General features: G+C 51.3%; 1 protein-coding gene across 1 annotated transcript in view; it reads left to right on the top strand.

The window, feature by feature from the left end:
• Window positions 1–15409, top strand: part of LOC126234853 (neurofilament heavy polypeptide-like) — a 139440-nt gene that overhangs the window by 102517 nt on the left and 21514 nt on the right. Inside the window, exon 2 of the mRNA XM_049943595.1 lies at window positions 9316–10122. Within this exon, the coding sequence (XP_049799552.1) occupies window positions 9316–10122 (807 nt within the window). The remainder of the gene's footprint in view (window positions 1–9315; window positions 10123–15409) is intronic.

Raw genomic sequence — 15409 nt, 5'->3', positions numbered from 1 at the left:
AAGAAATTAAATAGTTTAATTATCATGCGAAACTCACTGAGATGCCCCTGGGTTAATTAAGGTGTGTTACAAGTGATAGAAAACTCAATGAAGAGAGACCCATACCTATTAAATATGAAATGAGAAAGAAGTGAATCACGCTGAACGTTAGCTTATAGTGCAGATGTATATGCTTTAAGCGTCAAATTGTGTGATCATCTTATTCGTGAGGTACGGTATGGTGAAATATCCAGTCGAACACCTCTGTGGTCTCCACACAAAGTGGAACATCACATTTACAAGGCAGCTGGCTAGTTACTAACAGTTGGATTCAAACAAACCTTCTCACAGCTATCACCAGAGCAGTACAAATGGGCCCTCTTCTACAGAACACCCACGGCCACCTTACGAAAGCCGTTTTCTTACTGAGCGCCCTGGACGATGGAGAGTAAGTCACTCACTTACAGAACATTGCAGGTAATGAAAAAGTGTATGGCGCCATCCATCAAACGAGCACTGCTTGTAAAATGGTGGCATCGACATGAGACTTTGCGCCATATACCTATCCTGCCTTGGAGGCGGTTAAGTGGGAGATGTGTCTCAGAGCTGGATAGTGACAGATGGTGACGCGAGACTGGACGCCCAAGTAGTTTATGTATCAGGCGATACAGGACAATACTGGATGTGTGTGTAGAAATTGCTAATTTTTGAGTGAATTTTGTGACGATAAAAGACAAATTCCGCGTGGTGTATTGAGCAGGTCGGTGACAAAACTGTGACTGCATTAGGTACCGACAGACCTAATATTTGGCGAGCATTCACAATCAAAAACAATCCGTATTTTTGTAGCTATTACGTTTTCGGGAAATGCAACACCATAAACTTGCTGACGTGAGTGAAAGAGATTGTGATTGACTATGTTAAGACTAGCACGGCTTTTCACCTAAGTTTCAGAATATATTGAGGACGAAATTTCTAACCTTTCATTTCGTGTGAAAAATTTCTCCCGAAACGTAGATTAGTGACTTTAATTGCAGCCTAGTTCACGTCGAAGTACAGTAGGTTTCGCTCAGCTTCCCTACTGATGATATGCTGAGTCATTGTTTACAGGTAGGTGCAGGTCCGTCGTAATAGGGACGAAAAGAACCGCGCCGCCGCAGACGTTCAACGTATTGCGACGCATACAGCGTGAAAGATTGCGTGGTAAGAAGACAATATCAAATGGTCGGTTACCATACGAAGGAATGGTATCAGCAAGGAAAGCTCTATCAGCCTATCAGACTGGGAGTGTCCTTATCCAAAAGAAGGTGATGCGTTAACTATGCCTACTTACCTAGAAGTGAAGCTATTTCAAGTGGCAAAAAAGAGGCATCGGTATTGCACAGACAACCTGCAGTCGACAGTCGTTCGCCGTAACGGTTGCTGGAAAATGCACGCATTCCGTTCACTCACGAATTCTAATATTTCAAAGGAAGACAGCGTAACCTAAATTGAGGAACAACAGTGATACTGTTAGCTTTAGTGCTACGTGTGATCGTTTTTTGCAGCTTGCGTAGCTGACCTTGATAAAATCAGTTTCTCTGTTGATGAAATGAGCGACTTCAATACAACATACATTCACAGCACTGCTCCTTGCTGAAAGAAGCAGTGGTGCAGAAGCAAGTTGTGACGTAGCAACTGATGAATACATTCAGCGGTGAAAAATTTTTATAGGTAAATTGGTGAAAGTTAAGAAACATTCCTGTCAGCAACAGTAAACTTGTGAGAGAGGACAATGTCGATTTGTAAGAGTGGCTAAGGGAGCAGGACCTGTACTCTTCTTTGAATAAAGCCCGACAGAATTAGTGACAACCGCCAGCACCTAGAACCTGAGGTAGCAGATACCTCACTATGTGTATGAAATTCCAGAGATGGACCAGCTATTACCCCTCTACACCCAAGAACTGTATATGTTGTATAAAAGGTGTCGACTAAAATCATACCAAAGGTGGAAGAGGATATGACGGCAATGCCTGTGGTGCCAGAGGAGTCACTGTCCTGTGAAGTAAACGAAGACAAGAAACAAAGACTCCTGATGCAAGGTTTTTAGGAGCTAAGACCGTTACGAATTCTGAATGGTTCAAGAAGCCCGGAGTAGCATGAACTGTCTCTAACCCGCGATATGGACTTTACATGGTGAATCTGCAATTGTAAGCTCCTTTTAGTGTTATTACGCCAGAAACAAAGAATTTGTAATGACTGTTTTGACCGTCAAGTAACATCTTTTGACGAATCAACACCAACATAAGAACATCATAATCTGATGGAAAACGAAAAGCTACAGACTTCCAACTTGAGCTTCTGGCTGTGTGTGCGAATATATTACACCCTCTGTTCGCTTAAGTAAGGAAACAGTAAAAATGCACAATAACAGTCACCAGCATAGAGGTTGAAAGCAGCATCACATGCCGCCGCCATCTTTTTATTCACACCAGTTGCTGGCATCCAAGCAGTTAGCAATTTATCTTTTAAATAAAGATCACACGCTTGGTGGGCTTGCCTAGCACTGTGTTTCAACACCATGAATAAACCACCATGTTGCCAACGACATTGTTAGTATCCACCATCATCCTACGATTTAAAACCAGGTGATTACTATATTGGATCGTACTGGCAGGGAAAGAATATTTGGACTGAAGCTTGCTTTCAGCAGATACAATCGATTTGGAAAATTACTGCGGCCGTTACGTAACAGAAGTCCCAGGAAATGGTAGGCTCCACGAAAAATTTGCTAGTTCCACCGTCATCTGATTCTGAATAAGATGTTTTTTCTTAATGTAAGTTGTGTTTACGAGTATGAGAGAACTCTAAGGATACGCAGACGATCCAAGTTGGAAAGAGGAATGACGCAAAACATTAGCTGACAGAACGTGTAGGAGACCATGTACATTATAGTTTGAGGCATAATTAACCAAAATATGTGAGGTCAGTGAGACGTCATGACTTCATGAAGTACCAACTCCACCACTCACAATGTCTCCAGGAATTAGGAAGGAGAGAACAATCCACGTCCAAGCCTTGAACCTACCCGCTAACAGTCGAATTCAGACGAACCTTCTCACAGGTATCATCAATTGACCAGCGAATTCCCAAAGAAGAATGTCATGGCACCAGGAGACACCAATTCCTGCAAAGAGCAATGGAGAATATACCAGTGACCAGAGGAATACCGCAGAAAAGCAGTACGTATACGTCTGGTATCAGTGGGAGATACATAATGTGTGACATGGAGGAAGAAACGTTCAAAATTTTGTGAAAAATACGGCAAACATGCATAATCATTTTGGAGTCGAAGAATCAGACTACCTTCGGAGGAAACAACCAGTAGGGCAGCAGTTGTAACCGAGACCGAAACGGTCGAGAAGTTGCCGGTAACGAAGCGCGACGGGACCAAACAGAGTGAGGGCCGCGAACAAAGGAACGGACACGAACAACGACGAGTGAACGAGCAAGACCTGACGACGACAAGACGCAAGATGCAACGGGGTGACAAAGACCACCAAAGGAATCCACGACGTCCACTAGAAACGAAAACAAAGTACAGTAAACACGGTTTCTGTTGTCACGAGTTCGATAGGCTCCACGAAATTCAAACTGCCTCGCTGAGCGAGAGGAAGGCGCATATATACAGGGTACGGTACGCCGCTATTGGCAGCTGGGAACACGTGCTCCACCGTGGCGCCCTCACGATATTCCCGAGCCAGGAACTCGCGCAGCCGCGGCTTACGGCGCGACGGCTATAGAGACCTCTACTAGTAATCGAGGTACATACCGTCTGGCGCGAATTCAGAACCCGCGGCGCTAGGTACCAAAGAAGCACCATTAACCAAGGAGTAAAATGACTTGTCACGTCATCAAGAAACAGGTGGCTTCAGTCTGTTTTCTAACTGGGAAGTCATCAAGTAGCAGTTCGGATAAATCTGTAGTGTAGCCAACAATCAGCAATTCACAATATTTACCGATAATAACTGCCCCACGATGTACACATTCCACCAACGAATTCCATATGGAACATCGCGTACCCGGATGGGAATGTACCTTTTGTAGGGAGATGACCCGTTCAACGGCCGCCTCTGAGTTGAGCCCAGAGTATGACAAAGAAACAATTCACATCAGACGTCTGGCGTAGTGGGCCAAGATGTAGATCCTCATCAAATACAATACCATATGTATCTGGGTGGGAATATATCTCACACACAACAAATAATACGTCAGGAGAGCGCTTAAACTTGAAAGAGGAACTGCAAGAAGTGAAAGGGGGTGAAGAGCACGTGATGGAACTACCAGTGTTTCTTAACACATCAAAAATAAAGCTAGTGATAACTAGGAATTAAGATCAACGAGAAGGGCATATAACCGCCGTAATGACTGACTGAACCAATCTGACCTCTCCTAGGATAATTAATCGACTGAATCAATGCTGAGAGCTTTCTCAACGTACAGCAAGCATTTGGATCAAGCTCTGAGTGACAGTCAACTTGTATAGAAGTGCTGCACATTCCAGCAATAATAGCGACGTGACGAGCTATATTAATGAGATCGTGTGAGAAAGTATTTATCGAAGAGATTTTCCATGTGGTTTACAGCTGTTTGATGTCGGCGAGTAACGATGAAAGGCATACTGAATCAAACAAGAACCAAGAAACGTGTAGGTGAAATCTTACATTCGAGAAAATTTGTTTATGCATGAACGAGTCTGATTAAACAGCAGTCCTTTCGTACCTACCATCACATTAGGAAGGTGAATACCCATTAAGTTCTGGAACAGAGCATTAGGAAACCCAGGAAGTGGAACTACTCTTTTTGGATCAAAGCTCACACAAGGCATATTTATGTCTTATCATTGACCATTTAAGTCTCTCAAATCCATCAGCCTATTGCCTTATTATCAACATCTTGTGGAAGTGAGACTGTGTCATACGAGTATATAGCTACGAAGGGACTAATGGGAAAGAACCAATCACAAAAATGGATGTTCATAGGTTGGTTGGTTTGAGGATTAAAGGGACCAAACTGCAGAGATCATCGGTCCCTTGTTTCATAAACACACGGAGCACAGGGAAACCATCCATTAGTCATTCGAAGCAGAGGATAAAAAGTCCAGGGGAAGAAAATCCCCAAGGTCAATAATAAAGAAACATGAAAAACGGAGCACAGCAACAATAACAACATAGAGAAGAAAGGCAGAAGGAATTAAACCTGCACAGCAGAGGACTGTGGCTGGCTGATCACGACAATAATAGGATGAGCCAGCCACTCTGCAACACGTTAAAACCTCCAGCCTAAAAGTTTATGGTGGAGTCGAACAACAACACAAAACAATTTAAAAGATACAGCTCAAAAGAGGGTGATGTTAAAAAAATTTAAATGGACCTATATATGCCGCTTGCGCGATTAAACTTAAAACCCGATCGGCCATAGAGACATTGTCACCTAAAAGAGGATAAACCACCGAGGAGATTAAAATCACGATTGAGAACGGTTAAAGAGGACATTCCAACAATATATGGGCCACCGTCATGTTCGCACCACAGCGACAATGAGGGGGTCCTCTCGACGCAGCAGATGACCATGCGTCAGCCAAGAGTGGCCAATGCGGAGCCTACACATAACACAATCCCTGCGAGAGGAACCCCAAACAGTCGTGGTCGCCTTTACCTGCCGCAGCTTGTTGGGTGCAGACAGAGTGCGCCATTCGTCTCCCCACATCCCAAAGACCCGACGGTGCAAAACCGTTCAGATATCAGTTGCCGGGAGGCCGATCGCCAACGGCAGTTTGCGGGTAGCCTCTTTGGCTAACTTGTCGGCGAGTTCGTTTCCCGCGATCCCAACGTGTCACGGGGTCCATATGAACACCACCGAACGACCACGCTCTTCAAGAGCGTGAATGGACCCCTGGATGGCACCAACAATGGAATGGCGTGGGTAGCACTGGTCAAGAGCCTGCAGACTACTGAGCGAGTCACTGCAAATGACAAAGGACTCTCCAGTGCGGGTATGAATACGCTCAAGAGCACGAAAAATGGCTGTCAGTTCTGCGGTGTAAACACTGCAGCCTTCCGGCAAGGAGCGCTGGTCGACATAGTCCGCATGAGCATAATCGTACCCCACACGGCCATCAACCATCGAGCCATCGGTATAGATAACCTCCGAGGCATGCTATGCGCCTAGGAGAGCAAGGAATTGGCGGCGCAAGACTGCAGGAGGAACTGAATCTCTTGGCCATCGGGAAAGTTCCAGCCGAAGCTGCGGCCGACGAATACACCAAGGTGGTGTAAGTAGGCGGACCTGGAAAGAAGATGGAAGAGGCAAACACTCGAGTTCATTAAGGAGCGACCAAACACGGATCCCAAAGGTATGGCCCGATCGCGGCCGCCGGTGTGGGATATGGACTGCGCATTAGTGAAAAGGAGACGATAGTTAGGGTGGCGGGGCGAACAACGGACGTGGCTAGCATAGTTGGCTAACAGTTGTTGACGCCGAATACGAAGTGGAGGAACCCCAGCCTCAGCAAGGAGGCTAGTAACAGGGCTGGTGCGGACTGCTCCTGTCGCCTGTCTAACCCCACAGTGGTGAATGGGGTCCAGCAGTTGCAACGCAGAGGGCGACGCTGAGCCATACGCCACACTCCCATAATCCAGTCGGGACAGCACAAGGGCTTTGTAGAGCAGCAGCAGCAGCAGCGTGTTACGATCTGCACCCCAAGTTGTGTTGCTGAGGCAGCGGAGGGCATTCAGATGCTGCCAGCACTGACGCTTGAGCTGACTAATATGTGGAAGCCAAGTAAGCCGGGCATCGAACAGCAATCCCAGAAAACGGTGTCAACAACCCTGAGCATGGAATCCTGAAGATACAGCTCAGGGTGGGGATGGGCAGTTCGACGTCGACAAAAGTGCATAACACAAGTCTTCACAGGAGAAAATTGAAAGCCATGGGCTAGGGCCCACGCCTGCGCCTTGCGTATGGCTCCATGCAACCTACGTTCTGCAACATTAATCGTGGAGGAGCTGAAAAAGATGCAGAAATCGTCAACATATAACGTGGGTGGGACAGACGACCCTACTGCTGCTGCTGCTGCTGCTGCTGCTGCTGCTGATGCAAGGCCATTAATGGCCACAAGGAAAAGGGGCACGCTCAATACAGAGCCCTGTGGAACGCCGTTCTCCTGGATATGAAGTGAACTATGGGATGTGCCAATTAAAACGCGGAACGTCCGAACAGATAAAAATTCTGAATAAAAATGGGGAGAGCCCCGGAGACCCCACCCATGCAACGTGGCAAGAATATGGTGCCGCCACGTCGTGTCATATGCTCTGGAGAGATCGAAAAAGACGGAGACGAGGTGTTAGCGCCTGGAAAAAGCAGTGCGGATTGCAGACTCAAGAAAGACCGAAGTATCGGCGGCGGAACGGCCCCGACGGAAGCCGCTCTGGCACGGAGCCAGAAGACCCCGAGACTCTAGCAGCCAACACAGCCGTCGACTCACCATGCGTTCCAGTAGCTTGCACAGAGTATTTGTCAAGCTGATGGGCCGATAGCTATCCACATTAAGCGGGTCCTTACCAGGCTTCAGCACCGGAATGACGGTACTCTCCCGCCACTGCGACGGAAAGACACCATCACCACATATGCGGTTGAAGATGGCAAGAACACACCGCTGACATTCCGGGGACAGGTGTTTCAGCATCTGATTGTGGATGCCATCTGGCCCAGAGGCTGTATCGGGGCACTGTGCCAAGGCGCTTTGGAGTTCCCACAAACTAAACGGGGTGTTATACGCCTCAGGGTGGCGAGAAGCAAAAGAAAGCCGTCTGCATTCCTCCCGGCATTTGAGCGCGCGAAACGCGGGCGGGTAATTCCCTGACGCAGAGGCCCGAACATAGTGCTGAGCGAAATGCTCGGCGATTGCATCGGCATCGGTGGATACCGCCCCGTTGATGATAAGCCCTGCGACACCTGTAGAGTGCTGCAATCCAAAGATGCGCCGAATCTTCATCCACACCTGGGAGGGTGAAGTACGGGAACCAATGTTGGAAACGTACCTCGCCCAGCACTCCTGTTTCCGCCGTTTGATGAGCCGCCGTGCCTGAGCACGGAGACGCTTAAAAAAAAATTTGGTTCCCCAAAGACGGGTGCCGCTTATGTTGCTGAAGAGCCCGCCTAAGTTCTTTAATGGCTTCAGCGACCTCCGGAGACCACCAAGGCACTGACTTTCGCCGGGGCACCCTAACGAACGAGGAATGGTACGTTCCGCAGCGGAAACAACCGCTGCAGTCAGTGTCTCAACCGCCACATCGATGGTACCGTGGGGGAGAGATTCAACAGTGGCAGCAGAGGAGAACGTTTCCCAGTTTGCCTTGCTAAATGCCCATCTACGCAAGCGTTCATGGGAGCGACGCTGGGGTAGTGAAAGGAAGATGGGAAAATGGTCACTACCACACAAGTCGTCATGGACTCTCCAGTGGACCGATGGTACAAGCCCTGGGCTGCACAACGACAGATCTATGGTCGAGAACGTGCCATGCGCCACACTGAAATGCGTGGCAGCGCCAGTGTTTAAGAGGCAGAGGTCTAGTTGGGAGATGAGATTCTCGACTTCTCTGCCTAGGCCAGTAACCTTCGTTCCACCCCACAGGGGATTGTGGGCGTTAAAATCCCCCAGGAGAAGAAAAGGCGTGTGGAGTTGGGCGACAAGTGCAGCCAGTTCGGTCAGGGAGACTGTACCACCTGGAGGGAGATAGACACTACAGATGGATATGTCCTGTGTAGTCCTGTGAAAGCAGGTGTCAGGCTTAGAAGCTGTCGAAGCTCAGGGAGATGGCTAAAATAACCGCCACAATTCCACTGGAGGATCGTACAAAGCGTGTCCTGTAAGGGCATGAAGGTACTGAAAAATCAAATTACTTCACAGTGTCACATGCTGCCACCGACTGAGTGACTGAGGTCGCAACTGCCATCGTTTCTGAGACGGCGAGATCGAGGTCACCTGGGGACGCAAAGAGCTCTACCTCATCCTCAGAGGCTGAGCTGACAGGGAGCGTTGGTGCGGGAACCACTGTGTCCTTAGGCTTCTTCTCTCTCTTGTCTTTGGGAGGAGGGTTCGCATGCTGGGAGGGCTTTCCTGACGCATTATCGGGAACAGATGAAGAGCGTGAAGCCCTTCGACCAGCAGCTGGTGGCTTCCTCAGCCACTGGCTAGCGTCTAGCGAGACACTGGTAAGATCCTTGGAAGGGACTCCCCAAGGGACCCCTTCCTAACGAGTGCGGCCGGAGGAGGCTGTCGCCTCTGCGGCCCAGCGGCCGGAGGAGGCTGTCGCCTCTGCGGCCCAGCGGCCGGAGGAGGCTGTCGCCTCTGCGGCCCAGCGGCCGGAGGAGGCTGTCGCCTCTGCGGCCCAGCGGCCGGAGGAGGCTGTCGCCTCTGCGGCCCAGCGGCCGGAGGAGGCTGTCGCCTCTGCGGCCCAGCGGCCGGAGGAGGCTGTCGCCTCTGCGGCCCAGCGGCCGGAGGAGGCTGTCGCCTCTGCGGCCCAGCGGCCGGAGGAGGCTGTCGCCTCTGCGGCCCAGCGGCCGGAGGAGGCTGTCGCCTCTGCGGCCCAGCGGCCGGAGGAGGCTGTCGCCTCTGCGGCCCAGCGGCCGGAGGAGGCTGTCGCCTCTCCGGCCCAGCGGCCGGAGGAGGCTGTCGCCTCTCCGGCCCAGCGGCCGGAGGAGGCTGTCGCCTCTCCGGCCCAGCGGCCGGAGGAGGCTGTCGCCTCTCCGGCCCAGCGGCCGGAGGAGGCTGTCGCCTCTCCGGCCCAGCGGCCGGAGGAGGCTGTCGCCTCTCCGGCCCAGCGGCCGGAGGAGGCTGTCGCCTCTCCGGCCCAGCGGCCGGAGGAGGCTGTCGCCTCTCCGGCCCAGCGGCCGGAGGAGGCTGTCGCCTCTCCGGCCCAGCGGCCGGAGGAGGCTGTCGCCTCTCCGGCCCAGCGGCCGGAGGAGGCTGTCGCCTCTCCGGCCCAGCGGCCGGAGGAGGCTGTCGCCTCTCCGGCCCAGGGGCCGGAGGAGGCTGTCGCCTCTCCGGCCCAGCGGCCGGGGCCGGAGGAGGCTGTCGCAGATGGAAATGGCTGGCTGACCGCAAGGGAAAAAAGGGAGGAGTCAGCCACTCTGCAATACACTAAAACCTCCAGCCTAAAAGTTTAGGCCAGAGTCCAGACATATCACAAAACTTAAAAACCCTAGACACACACGTCTCATCGTTAGCTAAAACACAAGGCAGATCCCCATAAACTTGTGCTTCTGCGCTTACATCACAGTATAAAATGCAGTCTGTTAAAATGTGCCGGACAGAGATGCGCACACCACAAGCATCACAAAACGGAGGATCCTCCCGCCGTAATAAATAGCTATGCGTCAGAGGACAGTGCCCCATCCGAAGACGTGTGATGGCCACCTCTTCCCGCCTGAGCAACCGGCAGGAGGAACGCCACGGCCGAGTGGTTGACTTTACCGACCGCAGTTTATTGGCCGTCACCGCCAGCCATTCGTCCTCCCACAACTGCATGCACTTCCTGTGGAGTGCAGCAATGACTGACTGCAAGGGGATAGGGCACTGGACCACATCCTGCTCTCTGCAGGCCTCCTTGGCAGCCCCATCAGCCTGTACATTGCCCCATATGCCGACATGACCAGGCACCCAGCAGAAGGATACCTCTTTACCCCACTGTTGGAGCAAGTACAGTTGGCCATGTATCAGCTGGACCATCTCCTCAGTCGGGTATAGGTTCTGCAGTGATTGTAAGGCACTAAGAGAATCGCAGCAGAGAAGAAATCGATCGCTCCGAACACGATTCATCTGCTCCAGTGCCTTCAGGATCGCGTGGAGCTCCGCTGCGAAAACGGTATATTCAGCAGGGAGGCGAATCCGGGTAACATTATCAGGGAACACCACATAACAGCCAGGGAAATTCTCCTGTTTGGAGCCATCAGTGTAAACGACAGTGAAACCGTGATGCACATCTAAAATGTTAAAAAACAGTGACTGGAATGTAAAATCTGGCGTGCCATCCTTCTTAAAACGAGTCAAATGTATAATAATTTTGGGTCTCCGGAGGAGCCAAGGTGGAGATCTGCTCCAACCGCGACGTAAAACACGAAGACCAGCCATAGACATTGCAGCGAGGCAATCCTGTGCGCGAATCCCATAGGGCTGCTTCGTACGTTGCCGGTTATGAAATAACCGTGCCAGATGAGGCTGAGCAACGGTATGGTATGCAGGTGTGTATGGTGTGGACAAAGTTTTATACGCCTGACGGACCGTAAGTAGCCGTCGCCGCATATGAAGTGGCGGTTCACCAGCCTCTGCACAGAGGCTTGGTATGGGGCTAGTTCGGAATGCCCCAGTGGCCAACCGAAGCCCTTCATGGTGCACAACGTCCAAAATCTTTATGTACGAAGGCCTCGCGGACCCATACACCGTGCACCCATAATCGAGCCGAGATCGCACAAACGCCGTGTAAAAGTGGAGCAGACAAGTCCTGTCAGCTCCCCATGTACTGTGGCTAAGACTTTTTCAAATACGTAAAGCCTGAAGCGACCGCCGTTTCATGTCTTAAAGATGGGGTAACCACGTGAGCCTCGAGTCAAAAATGAGCCCCAGAAATCTCACCGTGTCTGTAAAAGACAGAATAGTATCCCTCAAGCGCAACTCAGGAAAGGTGAAAATCGAACGAGAACGGTTAAAAAGAACACATACAGACTTCTCGGTGGAAAACTTAAATCCACTCTTCTGCGCCCAGTCATCCAAACGCCTAAACGGAAGTTGCAACTGACGAGTTATCGTTGCAAGGCTTGAAGAAGAGCTGAACAAAGAGAAATCATCCACAAACAAAGAACACTGGACAGGACTTTTCACTATGGACGTTATGCTATTAATAGCGATGGCAAAGAGAGTCACACTTAAAACGCTACTGTGAGGGACACCATTCTCCTGCTCAAAGCTATCAGACAGGACGTCACCAATTCGGTATCTAAAATATCGTGGCGAGAGGAAAGACTGAATAAAAAGAGGAAGACAACCACGAAAACCCCATTCGTGAAGCTGCTCCAGGATGAGACGCCTCCAAGTGGTATCGTAGGCCTTCTCGATGTCGAAAAATACACCTAGAAGGTGATGACGGCGGAGGAAAGCTTGTTGTATAGCCGCCTCCAGGAGGGCAAGGTTATCGAAGGTGGAACGAAACCTCCTGAACCCACACTGAAAGCGACTAAGGAGTTGCCGGGATTCTAACATCCAGACAATGCGGCGGTTGACCATCCGTTCCAAGGTCTTCCCTATACAACTAGTGGGGGCAATGCTACGGTAGCTACTTGGGCTCTTGCGGTCTTTCCCAGGTTTTGAAGAAGGGATTAAAACTGCCTCACGCCACGCGTCAGGAAAGTGACCCGACGCCCAAAGGTCATTAAAAAGTGCGAGGAGGAGTTCTCTGTTGCGCGTTGTGAGGTGCCATAGCATACTGTAATGGATCCTGTCGTGACCAGGGGATGTGTCACGAGCTCCAGACAATGCAGAATCCAGCTCCCACATAGAAAAAGGGCACTTGTAAACTTCATGAGAGGTGGACTGGAAGTTCAGACTACACCTCTCAGCAACCGCTCTATGGCGCTGGAAACCTGGATCCTGACTGGTTGTGGCAGTAACTGTCGCAAAATATGCTGCCATAGTCTGGGCAATGTCTCGCGGATCTGTGTGGAGAGTGCCATTATGCATTACAGCAGCTATGGGGCACCTCCCTCCTCTGCCAGAAATTCTCCTGATGGTCTCCCACACAATGGAACTTTTGATGGAACGATTAATGGTGTGCAGGAACTTTTGCCACGACCTCTTCTTGCTCTCACGAATAATGCGGCGACAACTTGCCCTCGCCACCCGAAAGGCTGCAAGATTCTCAGCAGTCGGCAGACACTTGAACCGACGCAGAGCCGCACGCCTGGTCCTGATTCCAGAGCGGCATTCGTCACTCCACCAAGGCACAGGTGGCCTTTTCCGGTGGCCTGTGGACTGTGGAATGGATGCTGCAACGGCGTGGTCGACCGTTTTGGTAATATGATCCACCCACACCTCAACATTCGCACAGTGTTCGAATTGGGCCAACTGGCTATAAAGTGTCCAGTCAGCTCCACTGAGCACCCATCGTGGTGGTCTCCTTTCGGGGCCCACGCCATCTGGCAGGTGAATCCAGATGGGAAAATGATCACTGCCGTGCAAGTCAGCGACCACTTCCCAGTGAGCACTGGCGGCAAGAGCTGGAGAGCAAAGCGAGAGATCAATGGCAGAGAACGACCCGGTCGCCGTGCAGAAATGAATACTCTGTCCTCCATTGAGCAAGTAGGCACAGGAGGACAGGAGAAGCCTCTCAATTGCTCTACCCCTGGGGTAGAGCCCCAAAGCACATTGTGGGCATTAAAATCACCACAAAGAATGAATGGCTGGGGGAGCTGTGTAAGAAGGTCGGTGAGGGCCGCTTCATTAAGAGCATCATGTGGGGGCAAGTAAAGTGAACATACAGTCAATGGATGACGCACGTGCACGGACACAGCGACGGCCTGTAGAGTCGTCGTAAGTGAGAGAGGCGGGGAGTGGTAGTCCGTCCTGACGAAAATACCGACGCCTCCTCTAGCTCTCTCTCCACGCAGGTCGTCCTTTTTGTGGAGTGTATAGCCTCGTATCTCAGGGGAGTATGATGGATGGAAATACGTCTCCTGGAGACAGAGACACAGTGGTCTACCCTGCGATTTTAGACGAAGTTCCTCCACATGCGTCCTGAACCCTTGCAAGTTCCACTGAAGTATGAGAGCAATCTATGATGGGGGTAGCACCTTCATCCTGTCTCTCCGACGGGACGGGGAGACTGCAGCAGGTGGAGGGGCAGGTGTGGGACGAGATGATTGCCCCACACATACATCGTACTCCATCAACTCTGGGGAAGAGTCAGAGGAAGCCTCACGGAAAACCACATCTGCATGGTCAGACGGTTTACTACGGGATTTGACCCGCTGTTGCTGCTGTATGGGAGCTTTCTGCGGTTTGGTGGGCTTTGGGGGAGCTGATGTGGGAGTGGTAATGGCTGTACACCTTGAGATTGAGGGTTTTTTTATAGAGGTTTATTCCATCCTCGCGATCCGGGCGGTCAAGCCAAGATCCCCATTCCCTGAGACACACAACGTTCCACCGCCGCGCCGCACGGTGGTCGCTGAAGTATGCTCAGAGGTTACGGTGACAGAGGACTGGCGGCGCTTACCAGTCCCCAGCTCAGGCACCCCGGGGTCGCCAAGCCCATACCCAGCAAATGAATGCTGAGCCCCTGGGGGCGTGGGAGGTGGACCACATGGAGCATTAGGATGTGAAGGTCGTCCACAATCACGACACGTGGTGCTGGCAGTGCATCAGGAGGACATATGTCCAAACTTCCAGCAATGGAAGCATCGCATGGGGGTGGGACATAGGGCATGACATCGCACTGGTAGATCATGACCTTGACCTTCAAAGGCAAGCAGTCAGCCTCAAAGGCCAGGATGAAGGCACCGGTAGCGACCCTATTATCTTTGGGCCCCCTAAAGACACGACGGACAAAGTGCACACCTCGTCGTGCCAGGTTCTCCCGTAGCTCGTCATCAGACTGTAGCACAAGATCTTTATGAAAGATAATCCCCTGGACTAAATTTAAGGACTTATGGGGAGTGACATGAACGGGGATGTCACCGAGCTTCTCACAGGCGAGTAACGCTCGTGACTATGCAGATTAAACTGCTTGTATCAAAATAGCCCCGCTCCTCATTTTGGAAACAGATGCCACTTCCCCAAACTTATCTTCAAGATGGTGAACAAAGAAGAGAGGCTTAGTCCCCAAAAACGAATCCCCATCGGTTCTGCTGCACACAAGGTATCGCGGCGAATACGGCTCCTGTCTGTCCGCAGCCCTACGTTCCTCCCATGGCATGGCTATGGAAGGGAACGATTTGGGCTTATATGTCACAGCATTAAATTTTGTCTTACCGCGCTTAGAGACGTTGGCCGTCGTGCGACCACCGGATTGAGACTTCACCCGCTTCATTGCGGGGCATCCGCCCCGATGCCACCCACTCCGACCAGCGACCAGGGGCTCTCCCCATGGGCGCCACCCAGCCACAGAGAAGGCCACCTGGCAGGATGGCCGTTGCCGGGAGTCCCGATGCCCCAGGGAGACGAGCATCGACTCCTTGGCTTACGTGGGGAGGTGTCAACTCAGGCATCGGCAGTACGATCCCTGTGTTGTCAAGGGGCTACAACGTGGAGGATACATGACGACCCCACCACAAGGGGCTGGCTACCGTGCTGGATTTTGGGTGCCATGGGTAGTCCATAGTGATCGTGGGTGCAGATGGT

This window comes from Schistocerca nitens, chromosome 2, assembly GCF_023898315.1.
Source record: "Schistocerca nitens isolate TAMUIC-IGC-003100 chromosome 2, iqSchNite1.1, whole genome shotgun sequence".
In the NCBI taxonomy this organism is placed as follows: Eukaryota; Metazoa; Arthropoda; class Insecta; order Orthoptera; family Acrididae; genus Schistocerca; species Schistocerca nitens.
The sequence above is the reverse complement of the archived record's forward strand: the minus strand, read 5'-3'. Positions and strand labels throughout refer to the sequence as shown.